Consider the following 12,013-nt stretch of genomic DNA (forward strand, 5'->3'; position numbering starts at 1 on the left):
TGCATGCGGCTGCCCGTGTCGAACCTGTCGTCTGCGGCCGTACGGCTGAAAGCTCCTTTGGTTAAATCTTTCAAGTCTGGTTTGATCGTCAGCACAAGGTGTTGTATCTCCTGTTTTCTGGGAACTGTTTCAAATGGAAGCGTATCGGTCTTGATTCTCTTGCGTGGTTGGTCGCCTGCTCTTCCGTGGTCCGCCTCTGAGCGCTGCCTCCTCATCAGATGCGTGCGCGTATCTCCGTCGGACCAATTCTTGTTTTCCTGGGACGGACCTGGTTGTGACGTGGCTGCCCGCTCCGCTATATGAGTTTGCACCATGTTAAGGACATGGCCGGGCGAGTGGGGGGTCTGCCGTAGACTTTGCCTTTCCCCCAACCCATCCCCGGTGAGATCGTCGTTGTCGACCTGGCTCACCACATATTTATCGATTTTCTCGCGGTCCATGGCTGTCAAGTTTCCCTTCTCGGCGTTTGCCCTTCTTGGTTCCCGGTATGGTGGGTTAGACCTGGTGAAAATGTCATCGGTCTTCAGCTGCTTTTGGTTCTTGCGCTTCTGTGAAGCTCTTGGCGCCCCTGGGGCCAATCGTTTGGGCAAAGGTTTATCTCGGTCCATTCCCTTGACGGCGTCGTTGCTATTGGATCTTAGATCGGGCAATGTGCCGGCATGAAGATATGCGGGGAACGTTTGTGGCGTGTCATCGAACGGGAGTCTCGAATTAGCAGCAGGCCCAACTGGACTGGGATGCGAGAATCCGGACAGCGGGTGTTCTAGGTGATCTTTGGGCCTGACGCCCAGGAGTGCAGTGCGATGGTGATCTAAATCTCCCGGTAACCCGCCATATGGTCGCAAGATGGGGAGGTCGCCTTCCAGTATCTCTCGAGACATACAGGTGGTCTTCGTCTGCTGGACCGGATCTGAGGCCTGGGAAGCGCCCACCGCGAGCGCGCTTTGATCTACCGGCTGCCGAACCGAAGCTGTCATCTGGGCAATGGTCCACGGATTCAGTCCCTCATTTGAATCTAAGCCCCCTTCGCCTGTCAGCAAGCTCCCTCCTTGCTGTTCCCGGAGTCGAGCGGCTATGATCTCGGCTTCATCATCAGATGAGATGTCATTAGGGTCTGCCAACATGTTAACGATACTCCGTCGCTCTTGTGTTTGAGGCCTTGCGGCCGGCCGGTGTCGTAGAACTAGTGCGTATGCTTGCGCACGCATTGCATCCTGAGGCGTAGCTAGTAAGTCTTCTTGTTTGTCACCAAATTCGGAGATTTTGTAGCCTGTGACCTTCTTTTGTCCCGACATTGGTATCACTGGTGACTGACTTGAATGATCGTATCGTATTGGAATTGCGTGTGCTCGTGGGAGTGATGTGTCATCAGGTGCATTTGATGAAGGCAGATTTCCTTTCGTCTGCTGGCGCATAGGGCTATAGCTGCTCTGCAGAGGCATCTGTCCTGGTCCTGAAGCCTCACTCTGACGCTCTCCAATACGTGGTAGGGAAATATATTCGGGTTCCTCAGGTCTGTCGCTGCTTGGTGGTGGCGTGCGAGTCTGTGTTCGACAGAGTTCTCTCTTGCCGATAGTCATCAGTGGATCCAACGACACTTCTTCCTGATACACATCAGAGCAGAGGCATCCAAACAAGTCTATCAACTCAGACTCATTTGCGAACAGGGCTTCATTCTTCGATGGTTCAATGTTGGCATCATAGCTTCCAGAAGAGCACTTGATGTTGACACAGATGAACGGGTTTCTCAGCGGCTTGTGGACGTGGGCCCTGTCCATGGAATTCGAGAAATGGCTTGTGAACACTGCAAGCAGCTTCTTCATGGTGCCTCGCTCAGTCGACAAGGGGCGAGAGTCGACAGAAAAAAAAGACCCTTTCGAGATCTTGGAATAATCTGAGCCTAGCCTCGGCAATACAGCCTCGATCGCCAACTTGTCCTTCCCGTGTCCAGGCGTATCGTCTTTGCCATCTGGGTTACTGCAGGCTGTGTGGATAAGGCACCGAGACATGAGTTCCGCGCCGAATATCTGAATGACGGCTTCTTTGACCGTGGCCTGCGGGCGTGGAGAGTAGGTCCATGACTGCCGATTTTCCTCCCCCAGGATCTTGAAAGATAAACGAAGCTGCGGTCTGGCTAGTGCATATGTGAAGAGCAGCTGCTTAATCCTCGCGATGTTCTTCGAAGCTTCCTTGATGGTTATCTGCTCACGAACAGGAAGGCAGTTGAAGAGGCCCCTGACGCTCACAGTTGTGCCCACTGGAGCAGAAGCACACTGCTGGCTCTCCACGCCACCTGTACCGAAGAAAAGCTTCAACAACATCGCGGTCGAGTCCTCAGCGGTCCTCGTGATGACATTGACCTTCCCGAGCATATTTGCACTTGCCAGAGCCTGACCCCGGAAGCCGAGTGTGTTGCCTCCGAGGTTCCGAAGGTCCTCGAGTGAGGCAATCTTGCTGGTATGGGCCGGACGTCCGAGGGAATTCCAGTCGTCCTGGCAAATACCGGTGCCGTTATCTCGTACGTCAATCCTGTCGACGGTGTTTGGCGAAACACGAATCTCGACCGACGTGGCATCGGCATCGATTGCATTCTCTAGGAGCTCCTTGACCAGGTCTACAGCTGTGGTGATGGCTGTCGGAGAACCCAGTTGGCGAACCGTCTCGTCTGCCAACGCGGATATGGTCATCTCTGGGTAGCGAGATATAGACTAAAGAGAAGGGTGTTGGAATAAGGAAGGCAGGTAGATTGGGAAGGTATGAAAAGACACAGTGAACTTGCTCCGAGGAGCGTAAATGAAGTGTCTTTCGGAATAAGAAGTGTAGCGCTATGGAGGAGACCATAAACGCAAAATTGGCAGGACAGATTGTAGCAGTATGTGAAAGACCTCGATTCATGCCATCAGGGAACTTGCGGCGGCGCTGCCTAGAGCCAGGTGTGTAGGATCTGATCTGAGGGCAAGGAAGGAAGGCACGACATATGCCGCCCACCTAATCACGAAACAGCGCCTGCCGTGATGGAGATGGAATATGGATAGCCAGGCACCTTCCCTAGATGCACATTTCACACTCTTCACCAGCAGGTGTTGGCAAGAGGCAGAACTTGACAAGAGCCATACTGTCCAGCGCCTGGGTGAAAAACATCGATGCAGTTGAGAATAGAACCTTTTCAAGAGGTGGCCCTTATCTTCTGGACCCTTAGATCCTCATGGTGACTCGCTTGTTTGGTGCCGTCACGGACTCCTCTAGTCTACAGGCGGCTGTTATTCGCGCGCGGTGATCCCTGATTAGCGGGACTGCTGTTCCATGTGTGTCGGGAGATTGTAACTGGCGTAGTCAACATGGACGAATGCCCTGTCCACGACAGGCACAGACTCGAGGACATATTGCAGACTCTCGCTGTTACGTATAGTCAGCATCAGCTAGATGTAGAGAAAGACAGTGTGACCGTCATCCAAGCTCACCTAAGGTCATGGCTGTCTTTGAGAGAAGTGCTCGCATCCAGCACAATATCCACCTCAACGTTCAGCTTGTCACCAGCATGATACGCCTGCAGCCCCTGGATCTGCCTGATGGTCTTGGCGAAGCGCATAGTCAGGTACAGCAAAATATTCCTCTGGTCGGCGCTCGCACTAAAGCCACACAAGTTCTTGATGTGTTCGCTCGCACTGCGCGACCAGTTGAAGATGACGACCATCGACAGCAGCAGACCACCTAATGGGTCCAGCCACCATATTCGCGCGTAGAAGCCGACAATGGGAAATGCTATTGAGCCGGCATTGAAGATCATATCCGTCATAGCATCGTCGGCCTAGGTGATCTGTTAGATAGGCACCTTACTTCCAACAAAGGAGGGTAACCTAGGGAGGAGAGGGCCCTAGGTGTATATATACATCGAGAGATAGTAAGACTCACCAGTGCCTGCACGCTAGAGTTCTTGATCAGCCGGCACCAAAACCAGCACAGACCCTTGATAACAATAGTTGACAGCATGATGCCTATCGCGGACGCTGTAAGCTGAATCACATCGTGATCGCTAGATGCGAGCTTTGAGATGGCCTCAATGGCCACCTGGACAAAGGAGGTAATCATGATGGTCGAGAAGACAAGCACACCGACGGGCTCCAGCCGTCTCCGGCCCACGGGATAGCGGTACTGATCCTGGCGCGCGATGAGCGTGGTTGTTGTCCAGACGATGACCGTCGAGAGAAAGTCTAGCGCGGCATCCACCAAGCTCGCCAGCACCGAGACGCTGGGAACCGAGATGATCACGGCGATCTTTCCCAGCAGGAGGATCGCATTGGCCACGAAGTTGACGTAGATGGCTACCGTGACGACCTTGGCACCACTATCAACATCGTCGTCTTCGAACAGGGGGATCTCGGGTTTTGCCTCCTCGTCGTCCTCATCGACTTCTCCATCCTGTGAGGTTTCGGCAGAGATGAGAGGGGACGAGTGAGTTGGTCGGTAGATGTCCTTGGGCGTCCGTTTCACCTTCTTGGCCATAGTTCCGTAGCCAGAAGCAGAGTTTGAGCCGGAACCAGGGACAGAGCCACTGGCAGAGCTCGAAATGGGTTGGCCTTTGGACGACGGCCTCGAGGGCTCCTCTGAGATGGTCTGGGGGACCTCCACGCCGCGGCGAAACGCAGAGGCAGGCATGTTGTTGTACTCATTGAGGAGATCGTGGGGGAGAGATGAGTCCAGGAGCTTGTCGATGAAGACATACTGCTGGATGAGGTAGTTTGTCCTCTCGTAGTACTCGCGGAGGCCTTTCGGCTTGATAGCCTTGAGCTGCTCGTCCGTCTTCCAGTATCTCGCCCACTGATAGCGGTTGTTGGGATATCCGATCAGGCGCATAGACCGCATATGAGGCTCGTGAAGAAGCTCGACGAGGCGACGCTCCTCGGCGGCGGACCGTCGCTCCGTGTAGTCACCATCTTCGAGGGCCCCCTGCTGCAGGCTGTTCCTCCGTCGGAAGGCGGTCCAGTCGTGGTACGAGGGAGACCCCAACGCGTCCTCCTCGTCAGAGGGGTGCCTCCAAGACAGGCTATTCACGGATGCATTGGACCGCGTCCTGATCAAGTTCGACAGCGCGCCATGGCCTTTGGATGTTATGAGGTTGGGCTCTTGGTCCAGCAGAAGCGGCCGCGAGTGTGATGGCGATGTCATTTTCAACGAGCGGGCTGCTAGCGCGTCGTCTGTGTGACCCACTCGACAGATTGGAGACAGGCGTGGTGAGCAGTGATAAAGGTTTTGAGAGTTGATGAGTCGTGAAGAAAAGTTGATGTTTTTTTCTTGTCTCTTCCCAGGGGGAGTTTCAGGGAACGGCGGATTGTTCTGTGAACGGCCCCACCAAGGAAGGTGTTGTTGTTAACATATAGTCGGGTGTTTGCCCAGATCTCCTTTGCGTCCCGGTCTCACGGGGAGAGGAGATCAATTGGTGCCGAGCCAAGGCCAAGCTCGTAGTGTCGTTTGTCTGGGCGTGAGTATTTTACGTACTACTTCTCATAGAGTTCAGTAATGTAGTGGAGGATTCTGCCACCACAATACAACGCACCTGGACAGCCTCGCCAACAACGCACTAGTGTTCCGCAAGAGGGACTAGACAAGGGCTAGTTAGTGTTCATAATAAAAGTAAATGTTGGGTTGGTTGACGGGTCTCTTATACCTTCAATTTTCATTCTTGTTTTAAATTTGTTCAAACTTCTTTTCCTTCTGCCAAGACCTATTCAGCGGTTTGCAAATTGTCAAGTCATCTGAAGTTCGACCAAATACAAGATTCCCAGAGCTCCTCAGATCTAAGGGGTCATCCAATGTTCCCGCGGCAGTATGAGGATGCCTTGCTTGGCAACAGACCAGTAGCCGCCAAGGCCACAACAGGAGAGGTTAGGAGAGGTGACGTGCAGTTGAACCCTGAAGCGAACAGGTCGCTCCACAGAACCTCGGCAGGTGAGACTCTTATACAGGAGCAAATGTGCCCTGTCGCACATGAGATGATGCCCTTTATGCTTCACTGCAACTTGACTGTGCGTTCGGCACCAGCCTCCCAAAGGAACCGTGCGGCAGCAGAGCGCAGAGCGGTGAAGTGATGAGAAGGGCTTGCCAGCGCCTGAGGTAGTGAGAGATATGTCGATCTGCCTGAATCGTCCAGCTCCCAGTTCCTTACACAGGATGCATGCTCTGGCTAGCAAGAAGCCGGAAATTAATTCCCTCGACCAGATCTGCGCTCTAAAACGGACCCGCCCTGTGGGCTTGGGCCTTCGTGTGTCGAGCATTCCTGCGTTCTGTATGATGTCGACTCGGCTCCGACTCACAGCTGGGGAAGAGTCTTACCGTCCGCGAATGAGGCTACGGTGCTACTATAGTTGAGATCTCTCCTGCGAGCACGAGACGTGTTGACACTGTCAATGCGGCAATGGAACAAAGAGACCTACGTGGATGCTCCTGGTCTATAAGAGCATTTCCCGATTGCGAGCAACTCTGTTCGGCTGAGAGGCAGGGCTGAGCATATTTGAAATTGTATCTCTGCTGCCAGAATCCAGATTCAAGTTGACTTTGACAATACCGAGGGAGCCTCTGCTGTCTGAAATGTCGTTCTTTGTGCAGATGATGATGAACGAACGGCTAGATGACCTTCAGAGCCTTTGACCCGTGCTCAACCCTGCTGCGGCAGTAGCTTGACGGCTGTTGGGAGCGTCATCCAGCTCGACCAGATGGGGATCATCCTCGCCCCACTGATAGCAAGATCGCCCGCAGTCCAAGCCTCCTGCCCCTCGAGGACCACTGTCTGTGAGCGAGATTCGCCAAGCCTGAAGTGCGAGTGCGCATGCATCAAAGGCGATACATACAGCGAGAGTGGTCCCATTGCGATCGAATGTCTATCCTCGGCTCATCCTGGTCCCGAGCGCCGCCAGCTGTGTTTCAACAGACATCACGGGGAAGGTGGCTGCCATAGGAGAGGCGGTTTGGAGGGGCTGTATGCGATACTGTGCCTAAGGGGGCACCACAGGTTCACCTCGCCGTCCTCTCCGCCAATATCCCACCCACAACCTTGGCGGTCGCTGCCACGATGAGCTCGTGCTCGCGAGAATGTATTCTCTGCTCGAGGTCCTGCAGCGTCTCGCCCTCCCTGCACTCGATCTCTCTTGTCATTATGGGCTCGCCCCTATCGACCTCGGCGATCACGTAATGAATCATGATTCCGGTCTTGTTGTTCTCGAGGGTGCCGGCCTGGAAGTCCTGGTATGCGCGCTCGATGGCGCCGGCCCCGTCATATCTGCCTGCAGCGCGAGTAGGCATGTTAGTGACACATCATGGCCGGGGAGGGGAGGGGGAGGGATGGACTCACCTGGCAGAGCAGGGTGCAGGTTGATGACCCGTACGCCTTTGTCGGCGACAGGCTTCAGGAACCCCTCGGTAAAGACATGCATCCAGCCTGCGAGCACCACCAGGTCGGGCTGTTCGGCCAGTACCTTTTCAGCCAGCGCGGCGTCGTACTTCGTCCGAGCCTCTCTAAGCCTCTCGGGGTCTTTCTCCCCCTTGGCCTGGAACCCGCCCGCGACCATGTTGAAGTATTCCGACGGCACGCCAGCCTTTTCGGCGCGGGTGACGGCGTAGGCTGTCTTTCGGTTGACAAAGAGGCGGACGATCTGCGCGTCGCGGATGGTCCGTGATGACAGACCGTCGAGAAGCGCCTGGAAGTTGCTCCCGCTCCCACTGGCCATGACAACGATGCGGCAAGGGGCCGCGGGGGAGGACGAGGAGGAGGACGCCATGGCGAGGATTGGGTGGACGTGGCTGGAAATTATCAACGAGCCCGACGGTGTACTGGGGGAAGCTCGAGAAAGCTCTTTCAAAACAAAAGATGAAAAGGTCAAGAACGTGTAGTCGGCGACAAGAACAGAAACGCGGGTGGTAAGCACGTCTTGGAATGTGCCCCTCCAAGAACTGAAGGCAGAAAGTTTTAGCTGCCCCGCGCGGGTTCACCACTGAAAGCGGGGTCCACCACCACGACACAGAAAACAAAAGAAATACGTCTTGAATTGCCGGCAGTAGAGGCGGATATTCATAGATTTCCATCCATCATTGGTTCCACGTGTTAGTCCCTCAAGAATATTCTCTTGCGGCATGTGGTGTTTTACTCTTTCAAAGCACTTCTCTGCACTCACATTTTCAACACAAGCACGTATGAGCATTTGCTGAGCTCATTTGCGACCGAGTTACTTTCAGACTTCCTTGCCCCTCATTGATCGCCCAGAGAGACTGACCACGCTTTCCTCGGGATGGCTCCGACTACAAGCGAGCAAAAGGAACTACTCAACCGGCCGAGCAGCTGATATGGCCCTCCAAGGGTTGCCATATGATTATGTGGCAGGTTTGTGGAAGAGGAGCTGGAATTAGCATCACCCCTCAGCAGCCAGCGTTTCCAGCATCCAATCACCCTCGATACCGTTTGCAAATACTATAGGTGAACGCAACATGCATGCTTAAGACGGTAAAGTGTTGTATAATTCAGTAGGGATAATGAAATTGGAGTCTCGACTACTTGATGTAGAATATGCAGTATGGGGTTCCTAAGCAAGCAAGAGTCAGCTAATGATGCGAAGGGAAATCTGTCTCCAATATTGTCACACTGCTGTCAAGGCGCACTATGAGACCCCGCAGCTAACAAGCTCAAGCAGCTCAGGTTGTATCATACGTAGTGACAATAACACAATAATGTTAGCTCTAGGGAACAAGACAACCAGGATCATGTAATTAGTTACCAGTAGACCGGAAACTGAGTCAGTTATTACATACCATCTCTAAAGTGCACAGTAATATGGGCACGCATGTGATTCTCGGGTGTCAAGACGCCCGCCCCGTCACGAGCTTAAATTTCTTTAGGGCCTGTCTCAGGTGGAGCCGCCAAAATTTTTGCCATATTGAGCCCAACTTCGGGAAGAGGTTAATTGTTTCGAGAAGAATTTTGGCGAGAGCGAAAAGAAGAAGACAAGTAAAGAAAGAAAGAAAAAAAATGGATATTGATCATCCTGTTGGTCGCCACCCACTGCAGACCAACAACCCGGAGCTGCCGAGTCGGAATCTTATTGGGAAGAGAAAGAAAAAAACACCTTTTTTCTTTTTCGTGCCTTCCAGTACACGCCTTACGCGCCCCCCAGCAAATATACCGTGACCCACACAAAGACCTGCTGTTCAAGTCGGACCTCGTATTCCCGGAATGGCGACGGTCAGCGCCGGCGGGTACGAGGCCAGATCCAGATTTGGGCACCGGGTACTCCTTTTGCACGCGTCTTCATGTCAGCACCCACCCCGTAACGAAATATCGTCTCTTGCTGTGTACAGGAGCAAAATGCTTCTTCTTCAATCAAACCCCGCTAGAGGGGGACCTGTTGATGAAAAGACAAAGTTGCAAACTTTTTTCCAACTATCGTGGTATATCTCTCCTCTGGACATGAAACGCAGAAACAGCTTGTCGTCCTCCGCTGCAGTACTATTTTGTAGCCTAGCTTCAATATTTGGTTGGGATTTACCTCGTGAGACTGCAATTGGTACGTTGGGGAAGGGTCGGACATGGCAAGCACCCCGAGATTTGACATCTCTTCGTAGGAACTTCCTCTAGGAGAGGAGGAATGTTACTTTTGTGTGTGTGCTTCCCTGTTTCAAGCACTTAATAAGGAACCTGGGATACAGCTCAATTTGCGGTACAGCAGAAATGGGTGGTAATTTTGGAAATTGCATCCCGATCCTGTTTGTGCCAGAATTAGGGATAAGAGAAAAACAGGCCGGCCGTCGATGCACGAGCAGGGGTCAGACATGCACATCGATGATGCATCAGATCGCCCTCCGCACTCCGTATTCCGAAGGGGATAATGCCTGGCTCGGTCTCTGCGCTTTTTCGTCAGCTGCTGGTGGTATATTGATCGTCACACAGCGTCGACCTTTTTCCTGCGGTGAACCCAGCGAGGCTGCTCGGCGGTGTCCAAAAATGATCACGGACACGGTCAGCCCCCCAATTTACGGCCTGCCGGGAACTCGGCTTATGTACAATTCAACCTCGTTTACACATCACAAGGGCAACAAAAGAGCAGAGGCAAATCGATTTGCAAAGCGTTGTGCGTAGCAGAGACATGCGACGTGTGTGTGTGTGTGTGTGTGTGTGTGTGTGTGTGTGTGTGTTTGTGTGTGTGTTTGTGTGTGTGTGTGGCTCTAGGCGCCGAGCAGATGTTTCTGTCCCAAGGCCCACACTATATTATATTTTTGGCCCCTAACTCGAAACACGCCCACGCGTCTGCAGCTTCCGACTGCGTTATTTCTGGCGAGACAGGTCGACTGTGTCATAACCTTTCTCATCCCCCAAAGTTGATCGATTTTGGTTGATAACACGGGCCAAAGGTTGGGGGGGAGGGTTATTGTCAGGGGGAGACTGGGGAAGCGTGATGATCTGCCTGCCATCATGTCATACCCAACTCAAACTCCTCCATCTGGGGGGGCTGCGGCGGCATGCTCCACAGGGGGCGACGATCTTTAGGGCTGGTGTGTCCAGGTCGGCAGGACCTGCGGTATGACGACCTACGTGGATCCTAGGCGCGTCGACTTTCCTTCACCGTAGTGTGTCTCGCGGCATAAGCAACTACGGGCTTTGGGGCTGAACGCGGCCACATCATGTAATGTATCTGGGTGTGGTATGCTGTACTTCGAACTTCGGGAGGGCATGATGAAAGAGAAAGTCGAGTCCTTTTACCCAGCCTGGCCCAACGTTGCGGATCTCGACGGCATCTGCCAGGGAGGGTGGGCGGTGGGTCGAAAACAACGCGGGGGGTTCTTTCAACTCGGCATACATCCTAGTACATCGTACATATCTTTTCGCCATCTTGCAAGAAGACAGCCTCGTCCTGTGCGATGGCTGCTCTTAGGACATGGCTGAGACCTGGTGGCTGTTAAAAAGCCCGGAGAGGGGGGGGGGGACGTCCTCCCAACATGCAGGTTACTATCATCCTTTATGTACTTAGTTAAAACCCAAGACAACGTTAGGTGGGAACGGTCTGCCGATTGATTTATCTCGAGGCTGGTTGGTTGGTGATGCATGTCGGCAATGATATCTGGGGGCGCGCACTCGGTCTTGCATGCAATAGAGACCTGCCATGACGACTCTCTTGCCACTGCATGCCCGGAGCTGTGTTCGTTTTGAGACAGACAGCGGTGAGGGTGTTCTTGGGTTTTCGGACGGCCCCACAAGCGAATGCATAACAGCTGTGCTGATATTGCCCATGATTCTTGGGTGATGTTTATGATTACCTTGCTTGGTTAACGTCCCCGTGCAATCTGAGCGGCCGGGGGCTGGGATATCCTCCCGTTTTTAAATCGCAGCTTGCGAAGAAGGGAAAAGAAAAACCTGTCCCGATCCTCCTACACAAGCACTAAAAAAGAAAAACTAAAACAACCCTTGGAAACGACTACCAGGGGTTGGCCAGGTTGGCCAGAGTAAATGGGCGATGGGTGCATGAACCCACGAAAAAGACTAGCAGAATGTGGCTGTAGGTAAGACCCGGATGTGGTGGCTGTAGGGGGTAGTGGCTAGCATCGACGCCGACGAGCTGCCGCATCCTTTCGGAGAAAAAGTCAGAAGAAGAAAGAAAAAGCCCAGCCCGCTCTTTTCATTCGGCTGGAGGCGAGCCTCAGCAGCAGTAGGCGTCTTCTAGGAAAGAGGGGAGAGGATTCGATGATCTTGTTCTCCAATGCAAGACTCGTCGTGTGCTGAAGAAACAAGAAATCGACCAATCCCCTTTTTTCCTTCGTCTGTCTTCATGTTTCTCCCCTCCTCCCTTCTTTTCTTTCGATGGCTTGCGTTCTGTAGGGGGTAGCTGCTAATTTTAAATCTTTAAGCTTAGGCCAGAGTGTGTTATAGCAAGACATGGAGGACCCTCCAGGCTACTACGGGGTACGGGAACAGTGGGCAGACGCGGCTAGCAGTACGTACTATGTGCTGGTAGTGCCCTAGACCCAGGTACTATGC

At 53.2% G+C, this 12,013-nt stretch overlaps 3 protein-coding genes across 3 annotated transcripts; all 3 read right to left on the reverse strand.

Moving 5' to 3' along the window:
* Window positions 1–1,592: 1,592 nt before the first annotated feature.
* M406DRAFT_239737 (uncharacterized protein) lies at window positions 1,593–2,687 on the reverse strand (the record flags this gene model as incomplete). The annotated part of the gene is made up of 1 exon (XM_040916098.1): window positions 1,593–2,687. A coding segment is annotated over one exon (1,095 nt), but the record flags the coding sequence as incomplete, so codon positions are not given.
* Window positions 2,688–3,284: 597 nt separating this feature from the next.
* On the reverse strand, window positions 3,285–5,166 carry M406DRAFT_293956 (uncharacterized protein; the record flags this gene model as incomplete). Its single annotated transcript, XM_040919112.1, has 5 exons — window positions 3,285–3,396; window positions 3,462–3,808; window positions 3,913–4,494; window positions 4,546–4,957; window positions 4,994–5,166. The coding sequence occupies 5 exons, from the start codon at window positions 5,164–5,166 to the stop codon at window positions 3,285–3,287; spliced, it is 1,626 nt and encodes a 541-aa protein (XP_040773285.1).
* Window positions 5,167–7,008: 1,842 nt separating this feature from the next.
* On the reverse strand, window positions 7,009–7,772 carry AD-9 (phosphoribosylglycinamide formyltransferase activity protein; the record flags this gene model as incomplete). The annotated part of the gene is made up of 2 exons (XM_040924823.1): window positions 7,009–7,277; window positions 7,346–7,772. The coding sequence occupies 2 exons, from the start codon at window positions 7,770–7,772 to the stop codon at window positions 7,009–7,011; spliced, it is 696 nt and encodes a 231-aa protein (XP_040773286.1).
* Between the last annotated feature and the right edge of the window lie 4,241 nt (window positions 7,773–12,013).

The sequence above is a fragment of the Cryphonectria parasitica genome (assembly GCF_011745365.1).
Source record: "Cryphonectria parasitica EP155 unplaced genomic scaffold M406scaffold_7, whole genome shotgun sequence".
NCBI lineage: Eukaryota > Fungi > Ascomycota > Sordariomycetes > Diaporthales > Cryphonectriaceae > Cryphonectria > Cryphonectria parasitica.